We start from the raw sequence: 17150 nt of genomic DNA on the forward strand, positions 1-17150 counted from the left end.
GCTATGAGTGCTCAAATTGAGTAACAAAGTGCCATGTAAGAAACAGTCCATTAGTCATTTACCAATGTGTGAATTGCAGAAAGTAACAAGTTTTGTCACTCGTTAGCTGGATTGCAAAAACAAATGAGAATTAAAATCCACTTAGAAGTTGAGGAGGCCTGCAAGCAGTCAAGGACAAATTAAGTTCATTCAGCACTAAATGTGTGATTAGGTGAGTTCAGGAGTATTATGACTACATGGTCAGCAGCAACCTCGAAAAGCAATAAAATTGGTATCATAAAAATATCTCTCTTTTTTGCAAGAGCAACACCACTACCGGGCTGTGCCCAACATAGACAGCAAAATCTATAATAGTGACAGCCATTGAAATGTTATGCTTCTGAGTTATTCAGATTCTAAATACTGCGCATACTGAGGTGCTGAACAAACAGTACAATACACGGTAATAGTCACGTTCAAGTACACAAACCCGCTGTCCAGTTTGGAATCTGAACAAGTTTATCACTGTGCGACATGGGGAAGTTCCAGATGTCTCCTTGCAGGAACCGCAAATTTCAGGGAAATTTCTGCTTTCCAGAAGAGATATGGCAGCATAAAATGTTGCATCCTACAAACAGACAGAGGAAGTGAGAGTCTCCACAGACTGTTGAAACTTCAGCACAGTTACAAATTGCAAATACTCTTCTGTTAGAATGAAGACAATTTCCTTCCCCCCCAAAGTGGTGCTTCAGGTTTAGATTTTGCTGCACAGACCACAGGTGAACAGAGCAATTTTAGTCTCTTATTTAGCAAAACAGATCTTGCATATATTACACAGAACTCAGAGGGCATCTATTCATTTATGCATTGATTAATGAATACCTTTATTCATTATTAAATGAATAAAGGTATTAATTTAATAATAAATATCATTCAAAAACCTTATTCTGAGAAAAGATATGACAGATTTTTAAGAACAAAACAAGAAATTAAGAATTTAGTCCCAAGATTCTTATTTTTTTTAAAAAACATTTTATTATTATAACTGCTTCTCGTAGGTAAACTACTGTATACACTGACCAGCCACTTTGTTGTGTGCAACTGTTCAGCTTCTCTTTAACATAAATAAATAAATAAAAAAAACAACATTTGGCAACAACTCAAAAACAACCTGCAACCTGAAGTTCAAACCAAGCATCAGAAAGGGGAAGAAAGCTGATTTAGGCTACGTCCACACGTACCCGGGTATTTTTGAAAACGCAGATTTTTCTATGCGTTTGCACTTTTCGTCCACACGTAAACGGCGTTTTCGGTCACTGAAAACTGAGATTTTTAAAAACTCCGGCCAGGGTGGAGATTTTTGAAAACTCAGTTTTTGCGTTGACGTGTGGACGAGAAAAACAGAGAAAACGCAGCGTCAAAGGTGTGCGCCTTTTTTGACGTCACACTGTGTGCCACGTTATTGTTTCGGTGAAATGAATTTCTACAATACTATTACTGTTAATTGTACTCTCTGCAGTGTTTAAATGCTTACATATACACACACAGTTACTGTCCCTCCACACATACGACTCGGTTCTGCTTCTATGCCCCATCCTTGTTTACTATTTCCCACCGAGGCTTCTAGACTTCTGATTGGCCAACATTTCTACATGGTTAGGAATATATCGCCACCTGTTGCTTTGGCATGTTCCTAGCAGCGTTTTCCTTCATTTCTGCGTTTACGTGTGGACGGGATTATTTTTTAAAACGAAAACGGAAAATCTCAGTTTTCAAAATACCCGTGTACGTGTGGACGTAGCCTTAAACTTTAGACTTGGCATGGTTGTTGGTGCCAGGCAGAGTATTAGAAATCAGAGGGAAAATGCCAGACTACTACAAATAATTCGAGTTAGGACTCATTACAAGCAACACTTGTAATGAGTCATGTCTAATCTTGAAGCAGATAGGCCACACCAGGTGTCATTCCTGTCAAGACAGGAAAATGGGGCCATATTTGACATGAGCTCACTCAACTGGACAATAGGAGATTGGAAAAACACTGCCTGGTTTTGGTTTCTCTGCTCCAGTATTTAGATGGTGCAAACAACATAAAAGCATAGATCCATACAGCTTTGTATCAGTGACTATAATGGTATGGGAGGATATTTTCTTGTCAGACGTTGGTCTGCTCCTTGGTACCAATTGAGCCTTGTTTAAACACAGCGACCTACCTGAGTATTGTTGCAGACCATGTCAGTCCCTTAATTATCACAGTGTACCCATCTTCTGATGGCTGCTTCCATCAGAAGTCAGCCAGCAGTGCTGATTTGACACCAGATCCCGGCCAGACCTGTCTGCTATGTGGGCAGTAGGATAATGTTTCATATCACAAAACTCACTTCATCTCAAACAGGTTTCTTGAGATGACAATGAGCTGTACTTAAATGGTCAAAGTCATAAGATCTCAACCCAGTAGATAAGCTTTGATTCACATCATGGATGTGTAGCTGACAAATCTGCAGCAACTGAAGAATATTTCCAACACTTTGTTCTAGCTTTGTGCTAGCAAGGTGTACCTAATAATGTGCCCAGTGAGTGTAAAGGAAATTGATATTATCACATTCTGAATTGAGATGACTGTTGTTGAGATTTGGTGCTATATAAATTGAACTGAATTGAATATAATCACATTTTTGCCACTGAGATGGTATCTACACAAAATACAGTGGCCTATGTAAACATCACTCTATTTTGCAGTGTTAAATAAATATGCTACACATGTCAACAGTATAAGCAGGCTAATGTGGATAATGCAGACCCATCTTGTTAATGTCTGTGAGCCATGTGTGTTTAATCTGTGCCATGCATTAAATGAGGCTTTAGAGAACTGATAATTTAGAATATGATGCTAAAATACAATCAGGTTTCAGCAAAGAAACAAAGAAACCAAGTGCACATTGGTGGGCGAGATGAAGTAGCAGTCTCAGGCGAAGTTTAGGGTGTTCATGTTGTCTAACTCATCAAAAAGCTGTTTGGGTTTAGCTCAAGAAAATTGAAACATTAAAATAATGAAAATATAAACAATGAAATGCAGTAAATGTTTTCTAAGAAGAAAATACATCATGATCAGGAGATCAACTGTCTCAAAACAGACACCCCCAAAAATCAAACATTTTTCATTTCAAATCAGATGATTCAAGATTGTAATGCAAAAAAAGAATCACATTTTAACACAGATGAAAAAAATTACAGTTTAGTATATAGTGATTATAAGTAGTAAGTTCTTTGTTCTATTTCATCAGTAAAAGTCAGAACTTAGAGGTCTTTCCCTGCTGTTGTTTGAAGAGGGAACTGAATTTTGTCTCACAGCTGAGTCTTCTAATATTCAAATGGCCACACTGTTTTCTAACTCTGCCGGATCCATGTAGGTGTATGGCACTTCTAAACGCTTGTTTCTGGCTTTAATAACTAAACTTAAATCTTCAAGCTCCATCTGAAAGTCCTTTAGTATTTTGCGAGGAATTTCCTCAATGAAATGCTCCTCCGGGTACTGGCCAAGAGGGACCTGATGAGAACAATGATACATTTAAGTTTTCTTCAACAAAATTCAATTAAAACAATTATTTGTTTTTATTCAAAATAGGCTCTTGGAATGATTGTATACAGTTGTAATGTGTTTACAAAAATTAAATTCAGACATAATTCCTGTCATTCTTAATGAAATCTTTGCTGCTTACAAAGTCACTGGACTGCTTGCTGAGTAACCACATGGTGGCCATGCCCTGAACTGTTACATTGACGTCAGGGAAGGTCGCCAACATTGTGGCCTCGCTTGTCGTCCCCTTTGTGGTCGGTGGCGGGAGTTGCAGGGAGATGGGAGTGTTGGGCATCCAGCCACCATAGTCATACTGCATTTGATCAAGAAGTAAAAGATAACTGATTAAAAAGTAAAATGATGGTGTAATAATGGCGTTTAATGTATAATTCCTTCTTTCTTTCTTTTTTTTATATTGGTGATATAGTACCTGTAGTTTTATGGTACTATTTATATAATTATTCACATTTTCTCTTTGCATGACCAGTTTAGTTTAACTTCACTGATTTTGGAAGAAATGCCTCAACAACTGCAGCTTGTCAGTACCATGACTGGGTATAAACAGAGTATGTTAGAGAGCCAGAGTTTCTCAGATGTAAATATACATAAATACAGTTTGGTTTTAGAGCAACACATGCTCTCATCCAGATGACATCTTTTTCAGAGAAGGACTTACATATTTCAGCAAGACAGTGCTGAACCCCATATTGCATCTATCACATCATAGTTTCATTATGGAAGAGTCTGGATGCTGAACTTGCCTTGCTGCAGACTAGACCATTCACCAGTTGAAAACATTTGATACATCATGAAATGAAGAACAGGATAAAGACCCAGGACTGTTGAGCAGCTAGAATCCTAAATGAGATGGATCATCATTGCTCTCCCAAAGGTCTCCTAGGTTCTCAGATGTTCATGCACTGTTGTTTAAAAAAAAAAAAAGTGAAACTGTTTATACAAGGACTCACCTGTCCAGAGTTCACGGCTGCATGCTGGGCTGAGCAAGTGAAGATCACCATGGTGACAAACTTGACCAACTCAGTCACACAAGTAAATGTCTGAGGAATTCCTGTTGAGCAGAAAACCCCCCCCAGCATCAATTGCATTGAGGTGAACAAACAAAAATTGGATTTATGTTTGGATTATAATTATATATACTGTTTATGATACACCCTCTGGTGCCCCTGGACACATCATCAGTGATGTAACATCTCAGTACTAAGGATCAATCAACTTTATCATAATAAGAACTGAACATTTCTTTGAAGCCAACCTGTTTCTGCTTGAGAAAAGAAACCATGTTCAAAAATGTCCAAAATCCACTTCTGAAGTTCAGAGTCCTGCTGGACTTCACTGTCACTCTTGTAGTAGTAGCCGAGCATTCCCTGCACAAACCTTTGAGAAATTGGATGAAATATGCTTTCATTATTTATTTCATTCATTTTACTTAGGGATGGTAGATATCTGTAAGTATTAGACACACCTTTCATTTTAAGAGAAGTACTAACACCTTCTGAGAAACTTTAATTTAAAAAATTGAACAATGTTTAACATTAGTCTGTACTTAAAGCTGAACTTAATATACTAATGTCTCATCTGAGTGCCTACAGGAACCACAGAACTTCCTGTGGTACTTGCTTAGCTTGATCACTCAACCATCCTACGCGGCGCCTCCTATTTTGACCTCGGGACTTCCAGGCCATACTCCGCACCGGCCACTTGATTATGGCGCTCCATGCCCCTGCCTGCTAGCATCTTGCAGTCTACTCTTATGTGCTGGATTATCTCAGGGGCATTTTTACACAGCATGCAACTGGGGTCTTGCCTGATGTGATAGACCCCAGCCTCTATGGAGCTTGTTCCTGTGCTGCCAAGATTAGTGTCTCTGTGTTGTCTTTCACTCCAGCTTTGTCCAGTCACTGGTAGGATTTCTGGATGTCAGCCACTTCCTCTATCTGCCTGTGGTACATTCCACCAGCAGATAGAGGAATGCCCCACAGGAAGTGGTGTGGGGCATTGAGTCATAGGCCTTTTGTAACCAATCCAGGCAGTGCACAGGTTAGTCAGCCTAGTTTTGCAGTTTTAAGCGACTGCTCTGTCTACCAGTAGCTGGTGTTTTGCTCTTCTGGTATTTCCATTTTCAGTGTCTCTCATCGACTAGAAGCTGGTTCATTTGTGCTGTCAGACACTCGTGGACTGCAGTCAGCTTCTTCAGCCAGTAGGCGTGAATCAAGTCAGGGCCTGGTGCTGTCCAACTCTTCATACTGGAGACCCTTTCTTGAATGACTCTATTCACGGAGATTGTTGTGGTCTGCTCTGAGATCCACTAGCCACTGAGCATTGATGCCATGGGTTGGGTTCTTCTCCCATATGCTCTTCCACTATTGCTCTGTTTCCAGCCTTGGTGCTGCTATTCTCATATTGTTCCCCTGCCATTAAGAGTACACCATGGCTGGTTCTGTGGAGAACAGCTGGTTTATTCTCCTGCTTTCTATCTCTTTGGTGTACCTCTTCAAGTTTGCCAAGGCTATGAGTCTTTGCTTGGCCGTAGCACCTTTTTCATTGCACCTTTCTGCAGCTCCGATAGTTGGCTAACCTCCCTCCGTGCTACCCTTATCTTGGCCTCTATTCTCCTTCTCCATGTAGGGCACTGCTCCTTGTGGCTGTTGAACTTGTAGCGAAGTATCTCACTGATCACTGTTGCCGTGGTGTAGATCAGCTGGTTAGTCTCAGTCTTGTCCATAGTGCAGCATTCACATCATCTAGTATACGGGTGTCAAACTCCAGGCCTCGAGGGCAGGTGTCCTACAGGTTTTAGATATCACGCATGTGAATCGAATGATTAGTTCATAACCAGACCTCTGGAGAACTTCAAGACATTTTGAGGAGGTAATTTATCCATTTAAATCAGCTGTGATGGATCAAGGACACATATAAAACCTGCAGGACACCGGCCCTTGAGGCCTGGGGTTCGACACCCCTGATCTAGTAGATCTTCTGAGGGTACTTCACATAGTCTTAGTAACCAGCCATGAAGGATCCAGGTTTCCAGCTTTGCCATGATCTTATCTCTCAGGTCAGTTCCTCTCGTGCTCAATGATCCTTCTTCCATCGCACTTGGGGCCCCCACCCAATCTCAGGTGGAGGTGATGATATCTCCCCCTTGACCTGTCATCCTAGCTTCCCCTTGCCGTAGCATTTGTGTTGTACCTCGTCAATCTCTAGCTGTCTGAGCAGTTCCATCTTCTGAATGTTGGAAAACATTCCCCAAGTTGTTTCGCCATCAATCTGGATGCTGGGTATCGAAGATTCCATAGGTCCCTCATCCTAGTCACGTAACCCTTCCACTGGGGTTACTTGCTTAGTAGCATTCCAACAGCGCCTGTTTTCATCTCTTTCTTGTGTGTTAATTTTGTGTTCATTTTTTCAATGATCTTTTATTGGGAAACCAAATTGAAAAAATAATGTTCCCGGTCATGGGGTTTTTATATATATCTTGGCTGGCCTGGGAACACCTTGGTGTTCCCCCAGACAAGCTGGAGGAGGTAGCTGGGGAGAGGGAGGTCTGGGCTTCTCTGCTTAGGATGCTGCCCCCGCGACCCGGCCCCCGATAAGCGGAAGACGATGGATGGATGGAAAACAGAATTGTAAAATGACATAAATAAAATAAAAATAATAAACTAACAAATAATAAAATATTATTGTTATAACAGAACTGCAGCAGCTTGGTGGCGTCATTAAGAGGGCAAAACTACCATACCTGTGGATGATATCCCAAACCTTTAGGCCATCATCCCTGTAGTAGAAGTTTGGCACAGCTTCTAGGCCACGTTCAGCAATGTCATCTGGCATACAGAGGGAGCTGTAGGTCATTGAGGACACTGACCTCTTCAGGATTGTAAACATGCCCTCTCCACCTGATGATGCAAACTAGAGAATGGGTAGCTCACAGTTAGAGACAAATGTTGTACATGACACTGAAAAAGAAACAGTTATTTAGGTAAAGGTCTAGTGAGTGTGCTGTTCTTTGCATACCTGAGTGAAAGCGCCAATCTCAGAAATGAGAAGGCGTCGAGCTAAGAAGTTGATCTGCAGAGTGTAGCGTGTGTGAAGTTTGAGGAGCTGAGGGAAAGAGGGAACTCTGTTAGTGCTAGATTGGGGCAAAACTTTGGCATTTATTATGCTGAGATACGCTGTTGCACAATCAAATGTCCTTTGTGGACACATTGATAAACTCAAATGCTTTCAACGTTATTTAAAATTATTTACAAACCAAAACACTGAGTTTCAGCAAACGTCAGTTACCTTGTACAGAGGATGCACCATGGGCACGTTGCGCAGCAGTGACACTGCAAAAACCTCAGCCAGCAAGTGCGTGCGCAGAAGGTGAGCATTGAGCTGATGGTGATTGAAATCTGCACTTCTTACAAAAATCTTGGCGATCAACCAGTCGTACTCAGAATCAGTAGGAAGAAAGATCGGATTGTCATCTGATGGAGTCTGCTTCAGCTATACAAGGACAGGGTCAAGTGATAAGTCAAATTATTAGTTATTTTTAATATCCGTCTTTCTTCTACAGCATGTCTTTTGTCCTTCTCCCTCTCCCCTCACTCCCAACTTGTCGTGGGAGGTGGCTTCTGACAGAGGTTTCTTCCTGTTAAAAAGGGAGTTTTCCTTTCCAGTTGCCAAAGTGCTTGCTCACAAAGAATTGCCTGATTATTGGGATTTTCCTCTCATATTTACCATAGAAAATATATATATTTTGCTATGTAAATAAAGCTCATCTGAACTGAATTACCTGAATAGCAATCGGCATTAGTTTATTATCAGGAGCTTTGTGGAGCAGGACGAGAGGAGCCATCAAATACTGCTTCTTCCCATTGATGGTGTTTGCTTTCACTCCATCCAGAAGCTTGTAGTCACACAGGAATATGTTCCCTTTCTGTTTGAAAGTTCAGGTTATTTCAGCAGTGTGTATATTCAGTGAATGTGTAAGTGCATTTATTGCAATGACCAAGTAGCTGATTTAAGAAACATTTCTTTCTCCTTTTTTTGTGTCTTTCTACAGTCACCTTCATTTCATCTGCAAGGTCGCAACGACTGCGGGGAAAGACCATGTCATCAGTGACAGGGAAGTTACTGGGCAGGGTTGTACAACACTGGATCAAAATGGGGTTGACACCATTTAGAAACTGGTAGCCAAAGAAAGCATCTTCTTTCCAGTGTTCCTGAACATATTCTGCAAAAAAAAAAAAGAAAAAGAAAAAGAATATGTTCCTTTTTTAAACTAGCCTACAAATTTTGCTACATTTCTAACTTTGTGTCAGAAGTTCAGTGTCTGAGAGTCTTGATTATGTGAAATGTATAAAAAGTCATAAGCTCTCTCTAGTGAGCTTTATTAGATATTGAAACCATATTCTACTTGTTAGATCACCTGTCATAAGATAAAATGAGACTTTATATTCTCAGTTTTAAACATCAATCAATAGCTATAAACATATATAATATATATGTTTTTGCAGAACAGACTGTATAATGTTCTTATTATTCAGGAAAATCGACTATGTATACTGATATAGTAATACTTCAAAGGTAACAGTTAAGTACATATTATTATGCACAAAGTACAAGTACTCGATACTCCAACTATGATGTTAGTTACCTGATATTTCAGTCTTTTTGCAGCAAAACACTCGATTGATGCTGTCAATATTATCCCACTTCTCCTTACGGTTATCCAGTCCCTTCAGCTTCAGCTCAGTCAGTCTGAAACAGAAGAGCACATTCATCTTATTTCTTTATTATATTTAACATAGTTATAGTTTTGATAGGTAAAGAGAAAAAAAAGAACTTCACCCTGTGGAAGCAGTGTAGACAAACTCTGTAGTTTTGGTGAAGGAGAACTGAACCTCTGATGGCAGAAAAATTGGGTTTTGTGCCTTCAAGGAGTGAGGTATTCCCTCTGCATATGCATCCCAGCTGAGAAAAAGAAATTGCAGTTTCAATTCACAAAACATAATATATGAATAATATAGTTTACAATGCATTTTTAAATTAATCCCAGCAGACAAACAATATATTGTAATGCTTAATTTTAAGGTTAAATATCATTAGTATTAGGATATTCAGCTATAACTGGACAGCATTTGTATTCTAGTTTCAGGAGCTGTAAGGCCAAAATATGTATAAGCTCTGAATTCTCACCGATAGTCTTCCTCTCGCTGCTGAATCTCTTGCTGCCAACTGTACCTGCCAAGATGATGGTTGTCTTCAAAGACTCTCAGAGCTAATTAAGAAAAAATGGTTTCAAGTTGTTCTTGTAAATATGGTATATACTGTATTAGGAAACTGCTTCAGCCTCATTACAAACTTTGTTTTACATCTGCAATGGTTTGAACAAGATTTAAGATGAGCACAGTTTCCCAAACCTTTTCCATCCCTGAAGCGGTGCACCTTGCTATCAGCAATCCAGCGGTAGACGGGAAAGCTGTAGATGTCTCCTTCAGGGGATTTCACTTCCACCTTGGCACAAAACCAATCATCTTCTGGGAACAGTGGGAGAGACTGTTTGTCTAACTCTATCAGCACAAGATTTCCAAGGGAAGTGGAGCAGGACACCTTAAACTTTGATACCTAAAGAAATGACATAGCAGTTTGTGCTGAGCTGTAACACTCGAGCATACAATTCCTCTTATAATTTACTGTGGTCCATGAAGTGAACTGTTTGCTTTGACCATCTTCATGGTGATAGATTTCAACTTTACATAAATCACAGTTAATAATTCCCTTATTTCCCTAAAAGTTTGCATGTATAATGTCATATAGGGAACCTGAAAAAATCATGGAGGTGGCCATCCCAGACTTACAGCTCCTCTGACGAAGGATGAAGCCCCTTTCAAGCCCATGAGCCACTTGCGATCACTCTCCCCATCTGTGCCCACCAGCTTAATGTAGACATTGTTGAGAGTAGTGGAATTAAGGCGATCACCAGTGAATACGGTCACTTTATACTGCACCATTTTTCAAATCCTGGTAGGGGGAGAATTATAATCACTCTTAGCACTGATTTGGAAATGTAAGCAGTTAAAATTGTGACATCACAATTAAAAGAATTTGAAGACATTATCTAAATGCCTTTTTTGACCCACAATTTCTGACTGAAATCCTGTGAAAATATCTCTTACCTTTGTAAATGAGACGAGGAAGTTTCTTAGAATAACTGTTCTGTCAGAACTTGCCCCTACAATTTATTTTTATTTACTCAGTTTAGTGGGAGTGTCCAGTCAGTTGCATCAATCATGTATTGTGATGAAATGCCAGATAAGGTTATCCAAATAATAAAATCTGAAGGAAGTGTTATCTTGTTCATGTTAAATTAGCTCTGCCACTGTGAAATGTTGACTATAAACTGCACCACTCTTTTTATTGAGCTGTCAAAGCCCTTGACACTGCTGATTTGTCATTTTCCTAGAGGTTATTGGAACTAGGCCTTTCAGATGAAGGCTGGTTTACTAATTACCTTTCTGACTGCAAGCAGTGCGCACAGTTTAACGGTCTCTCTTTGAGTTTTTAAAGTGTCACTAATGGAGTGATCTGTCTTACATTATTTGATATTAATGTTAAGGCAAAAGCTAAATATATTTTATCATTTATATGTAGATGACACAATTATTTTTGTGCTCATACCACCAACATGGTTTTCCAACAATTACAATTAGCTTTTGATGAGCTCGGGCTCATTTTAAATGGAAAGAAGTCATAGTGGTTCAAGTACACAGAGTATGGCAGAGTATGGGCAGTATTTCCCTCTACTGTACCTTTTCAAGGTTTTTCTATTGAAACTCATAAAAAACTCTTTACTCCTCCTTGACGATGGTGATATAGTTTGCATGAATAACCCTGCTCCTTCTCTCTATCTCTTGGACTCTCTTTATCGTGGGGCATTTAGGATCTAGAAGTGGCTGTAAACCTTTAAGACACCGCTGCACTTTACAATCTCTAGCTGATTTGTCTTCATTGGAATCACAAAGGATGTTCCCTCACTCTATATGACTATTCACTGGGATTGTATCTATAAATTAATGGCTGACTTATACCACTTTATCTTTAAATCTATTTCTGGTTTATACAGTTGTTGTCAGATTACATATTCAGTTATAGTCTGTGGTCTCAAATTTTTTTTACACTCACAATTCCGTCAGTTCATACAGAAGGATTTGCAGCTCTTTCACTTGATTTTGTTTGCAGAGTTTAAAAGATGTGTAAGCGATTTTGTGAATTCCTCAATGGGAACTTGTTCTTGATTTTAATATCATTTTTATAATTTTATAAACGGACAGTTTTCGCTATTTGATTCTGTTGTTCTGATTCTGATGTTTCTTTTTTATTGCTTCTACTTTATTGCTTGAATTTTATTATGCCTATCTGAAAAAGTGTCTGTGAAGGTTCTCAGCCATCCAGGTCATCGTAGTCAAAGGAGCTTGCAAAGAAAAGCGTCTGGACTTCTTTAAGTTGCTTGAAGACGTTTCACCTCTCATCCGAGAAGCTTCTTCAGTTCTAAGGTCAAATGGTGGAGAGTCCCAGATATAAACCTAGTGGGAGTATCCCCCCACAGAGGGACAAAAGGACCCCCTGATGATCCTCTAATCGCCTGAGCAAAGGTGTGAAACTGGGCGTGGGTCCCAATCAGCCAGGGTTTCGGGTGAACTCTTTGTGAAACCTGGCCCCACCTCATCATGCGAATTCCTGAGGTCAGATGGCCCAGGATGTGAGTGGGCATTAAGGCATCTGGGGAGGGAACTCAAAACTGGATTATAGATGGCAGACAGCTGGTGTCGTAAACCCCCGCCTCTGTTCAAAGATGGTCGCTCACAGTGGACATAGATGGCTTCTTTCACTCCTCTTTCAAACCATCTGTCCTCTCTGTCCAAAATGTGAACATTGGCATCCTTGAAGGAGTGTCCTTTATCCTTAAGATGCAGATGGACTGCTGAGTTTTGTCCTGTGGAGGTTTTGCCATGCGCTTGTCTCTCCAATGTAGAGGTCTGGGCATTCCTGTACAGTGCAGCGAGGAATGTCCCTCTGTGGGGGGAAACTCCCACTAGGTTTAAATCTGGGACTCCCCACCATTTGACCTTAGAACTGAAGAAGCTTCTCGGATGAGAGGTGAAACGTCTTCAAGCAACTTAAAGAAGTCCAGACGCTTTTCTTTGCAAGCTCCTTTGACTATCTGAAAAAGGTTTCTCTAGTAAACAAACAATGAGTGTTAATAGGATAACCTGTTTAAATACAGGTTAAAAAAATATTTAGGTCAGTGGTGATTTCTTGCACATGACGATGGCAAGGTGCACTTTTGTTCTTATTATACCAAGATTACTACACTCCTCAGTGACAATAATACCCATGAAGCCCTAAGGAGAGATCCCACAAACAACTACAAAAAGAAAGTCGTCAGTTGGGTTCGACAACTTGAAAAGGAAATGCCATTGTCCCCATTGAACTTCTGCAGGGAGCCACCATATTATTGACACTAGCTCTTTCGCAATGTCAAATACCTTGTTTTTGCACACATTTTTAAAAGTTATTTCCAACTTTACATAAAAATGCCTCAGCCAATGCCTCAGGTGTTGTTGGGGTTTTTTTGTACAACTATTTAAAACTATTTACAGAATAATCAGCTATCATGCATTCAATACAATTCAATTCTACTTATATAGAACCACATCACAACAGCAGTTGCATCGAGGCACTTTATATTGTAAGGAAAAGACCCCAAAAATAATACAGATAATACATTTGCCTTATCATTGTCTCTTCTCTGCAGAGGAATCCTGCGTGCTCTGAATGAGTTACAAACTGTTTTCCCCTGTAGCTCAGGATCTGTAGCTCACAATTCCCATTGTTGGCATTATTGAATTTTGCTTCAGTCTATATAAATGCAGTGTCAGTGCACCAGTGCTGCATATTGAGTCTACCCAAAAAAAAAACTATTGTTGATTGTTGTGATGAGTTCCGGTGAATTTGGTTTCACTTAATTCATTTAGCTTACTCATCAGTTGAAAGAAATAAGTACAGCATGGAAAAGTCTTCGAAACATTCTGACTCATAACTCTGTGTTGAGGTCTTTTAGTAAACCATGAGAACATAATGCACAATGCAGGGTGACAGAAAACAAGAAACTCAAACATGCAAAGACACACCATAAACAGAACAGAGGGGGCACAGAGAGACATGAAGGGCAGGGGAGACTTAACATGGATTGAAACACAAGGGGGAACTAATAAGCAAATCAACATAGGAGGCCTAATGAGCTAAACATACTATAAACATCAAAATGAACTAAAACTCAAAACACTGGGTCCTAAGACCCAGGATCATGACAGGTAAACAGCAATCAGCATTAGTTTATCATCAGGAGCTCTGTGTAGCTCTGAGCATGCTCACATGCTCTCAGAAATTAGGCAGCATATCAGTTTTTTAGACCCTTCATTTCAGTCGAGTCTCAGAAACTTAGGTGTTATATTTGACAGTTCAATGTCTCTTGAGAAACACTCTAAACAACTTGTCCGGAACTGTTTTTATCATCTAAGAAACATTTCTAAACTCAGGCTACTGGTGTCAAAGGCAGAACTTGAGATGATTATTCATGCTTTTATCTCTTCTCGTTTGGATTATTGTAACGGTCTTTTTACGTGTCTTAACAAATCAGCTCTGGATCGCCTTCAGTCTGTACAGAATGCAGCGGCAAAACTTTTAACTGGTACAAACAAGAGGTCACACATTACTCCAGTTTTGGCTTCTCTTCATTGGTTGCCTGTAAATTTTAGGGTTCATTTTAAAATTTTAGTTGTAACTTTTAGAGCTCTGCACGGTGAAGCTCCCCAGTATATCTCTGACCTGTTGAAACCTCATGCTTCATCCCGAGCACTTAGGTCTTCAGGTCAGAGGCTACTGGTGGTCCCACGTACTAGATTTAAAACACGTGGGGATCGGGCTTTTCAGGCACTGGCACCTAGGCTGTGGAACTCTCTGCCGTTGTCTTTACGCTGTCTAGACTCTACTGACTCCTTTAAAAAGCAGCTGAAGACATTTTTATACAAACAGGCTTTTAATTAATTTTAACTTGTATGTCTGATCTTACTGTAAAGCACTTTGTGATTTTTATCTGTGAAATGTGCTATATAAATAAATTTTACTTACTTACTTACTTACTTACTTAGCTTCTTGTAATTGGTGGTTTGCTTTAGTCACACAGGAATGTGCTCCCTTTCTGTCTGGAAGTTCAGAATATTGTAACAGAGTAGATACAACATTGGCTCAGTGAATGTGTACGTTATTGCTAAGATCAAGTACTTGATACAAGAAAATGTTCTTTCTACTTTTTTACAAGTGTGAGACGATCGCTTTCATTTAATTTGCCAGGCTGCAGAATTTAAAACATTATATATACACAATATACTCTGCAATGTCTTGAATTATAATTAGTTAACCCTAATCCAGCCAACAATTATTGTAATGTTTCATTTAAACCTTAAGTATGCATAATATTAGCAGATTCAGCTGTAGCTGGAGGGCATTTGCATGTTAGTTTCAGGGGCCTATAAAGCTCAAATGTGTGCGTGCTCTGAGCTCTCTTCCTGTTGCTGCTTAAGCTCCTGCTGTACCTGACTGAACCTGCCTAGATGAGGGATGTCTTCAAAGAGTCTCAGAGCAAAAAAGAAAATAAGGTTCTTGTAAATACGGTATACTTGGAACTTGCATTAACCTCCTTTTTACAATGCTCCAGGAGGGGTAAAAAGGAGGCCACATGATTGAATGAATGAATTGCATGTATGACCCTGCTCATTCTCTCTATCAGTTGGACTCTGCTTATCACAGAGCTTTAAAATTTATAACTCACAGCAAAACCTTCAAGACACTGTTGTACTTTATATTCTCTAGCTGACTTGTCTTTAACTACACAGGATGGTTCACTGGTATTTTATCTATAAAAATATGGTTTACTCACCTCTTATCAGATTACATGTTTAGTCATGCTGTGGTCTCCATGACTTCATGACATTCGTTGTAAACAGTTCGTACAGAGTTTAGAAAGAGGGCTTTCCCCTTACCCTGCAGAAGGATTTACAGCTCTTTTAACTGATTTTTGTAAATATTGTGCAATTTTCATTATTTTACTCTTTCTAGCTTATTGCTGTAATTATGCTAAAACATCTCTCCTGTAAATGAAACATTGAGTCTTAAGTGTTATGGCTGCGGCGGCAGTTGTGTGGGGCTAAAGGGAAAAGGACCCAAAAGCAGGCATTGACGTAGATGTGATGAGTGAGCTTTATTTATATGATGTGATAATTCAGACAGAAACAGAGGTGGCGAGGATAGAAACTAAGATAAATAAAGTCAAAGGAGCTTGCAAAGAAACGTCTTCAAGTAAATGGCCTGTATTTATATAGCGCTTTACTAGTCCCTAAGGACCCCAAAGCGCTTTACATATCCAGTCATCCACCCATTCACACACTGGTGATGGCAAGCTACATTGTAGCCACAGCCATCCTGGGGCGCACTGACAGAGGCGAGGCTGCCGGACACTGGCGCCACCGGGCCCTCTGACCACCACCAGTAGGCAACGGGTGAAGTGTCTTGCCCAAGGACACAACGATCGAGACTGTCCAAGGCGGGGCTCGAACCGGCAACCTTCCGATTACAAGGCGAACTCCCAACTCTTGAGCCACGATCGCCCGTATGTAACTTAAAGAAGTCCAGACGCTTTTCTTTGCAAGCTTCTTTTGACTACGATGACCTGGATGACTGAGAACCTTCACAGACATAAGATAAATAAACTAGGAAAACTACACAAACTTGAAACCATGACTCGCAGAATGATATGCAGGATGACACATGGAGGTAAAACAGAGTGCAACATGGGAAGATGCACGGAGGTAATACAGAGTGACTCAGGGAGTCAAACACAAAACACTGGATCACTCCCAGTACCTTGACAGAAACCCAGGTGGGTGGTGGGGTGCCCAGGACTTGAAACAAAATCAGAGCTCACAAAAACAGTTCAAACACAGTTCAGGGGGTCGCCCTGGGGGTCGATGGCTCAATAGCTCATAACAGAGCAGGTCTGGAGGCCAGCCGTGCGGAAGGCAGCGACGGTGAAAATACTGTATAAATGCTTTTTTTTTTTTTTTTTTTTTTTTATTCAGCAATTTAGCCTGGTGGTGTTGTAACATTTTGGGCCCAACTTAGTACCAACTGAGCCTTGTAGCCACAAGTTACTTGAATATTGTTTCTGGCTATGTCGTTTCCTTTACAACTGCAGTGCACCCATCTTTTGATGGGTGCCTTCAGCAGATACAACAAAGAGTTTTAATATGACAATGACTTCACAGTATGAAAATGGTCACAGTTATCAGATTCAGCTATGATGAATGGTGAAAGATTGAGAACCCAAATGTAGGACAGGGTAGATGAAGGTTGAACTTAAAGTTGAGCATTGTTTCCAGGAAAAGAGCCGACGGTCCAGACACTGGAAGCCAAAATAAAACAGGAAGGAGAAAATCACTGGTCGAGACTTGACCCATAAATCTAGGAA

At 40.1% G+C, this 17150-nt stretch overlaps 1 protein-coding gene across 1 annotated transcript; it reads right to left on the bottom strand.

The window, feature by feature from the left end:
* Positions 1-2787: 2787 nt before the first annotated feature.
* Positions 2788-10976, bottom strand: LOC113024290 (hydroperoxide isomerase ALOXE3-like). The gene is made up of 14 exons (XM_080302967.1): positions 10423-10976; positions 9985-10189; positions 9761-9842; positions 9413-9535; positions 9219-9322; positions 8629-8795; positions 8355-8498; positions 7862-8065; positions 7592-7678; positions 7317-7486; positions 4830-4951; positions 4525-4625; positions 3699-3869; positions 2788-3526 (listed from the first exon to the last, which is right to left on the bottom strand). Exons 1-14 carry the CDS (start codon positions 10573-10575, stop codon positions 3347-3349), a joined length of 2013 nt encoding a protein of 670 aa, XP_080159093.1. The 5' UTR covers positions 10576-10976; the 3' UTR covers positions 2788-3346.
* Between the last annotated feature and the right edge of the window lie 6174 nt (positions 10977-17150).

Source organism: Astatotilapia calliptera, chromosome 6, assembly GCF_964374335.1.
Source record: "Astatotilapia calliptera chromosome 6, fAstCal68.1, whole genome shotgun sequence".
In the NCBI taxonomy this organism is placed as follows: domain Eukaryota; kingdom Metazoa; phylum Chordata; class Actinopteri; order Cichliformes; family Cichlidae; genus Astatotilapia; species Astatotilapia calliptera.

Excerpts from the sequence above, each read along its gene's own strand:
- LOC113024290 (XM_080302967.1), bottom strand. The coding sequence starts at position 10,575 with ATGGTGCAGTATAAAGTGACCGTATTCACTGGTGATCGCCTTAATTCC. Across the intron at positions 8,796-9,218 it reads CAAAAAGACTGAAATATCAG|AATATGTTCAGGAACACTGG; the intron begins GTAACTAACATC and ends TTTTTTTTGCAG. Across the intron at positions 8,499-8,628 it reads ACCTTGCAGATGAAATGAAG|AAAGGGAACATATTCCTGTG; the intron begins GTGACTGTAGAA and ends ACTTTCAAACAG.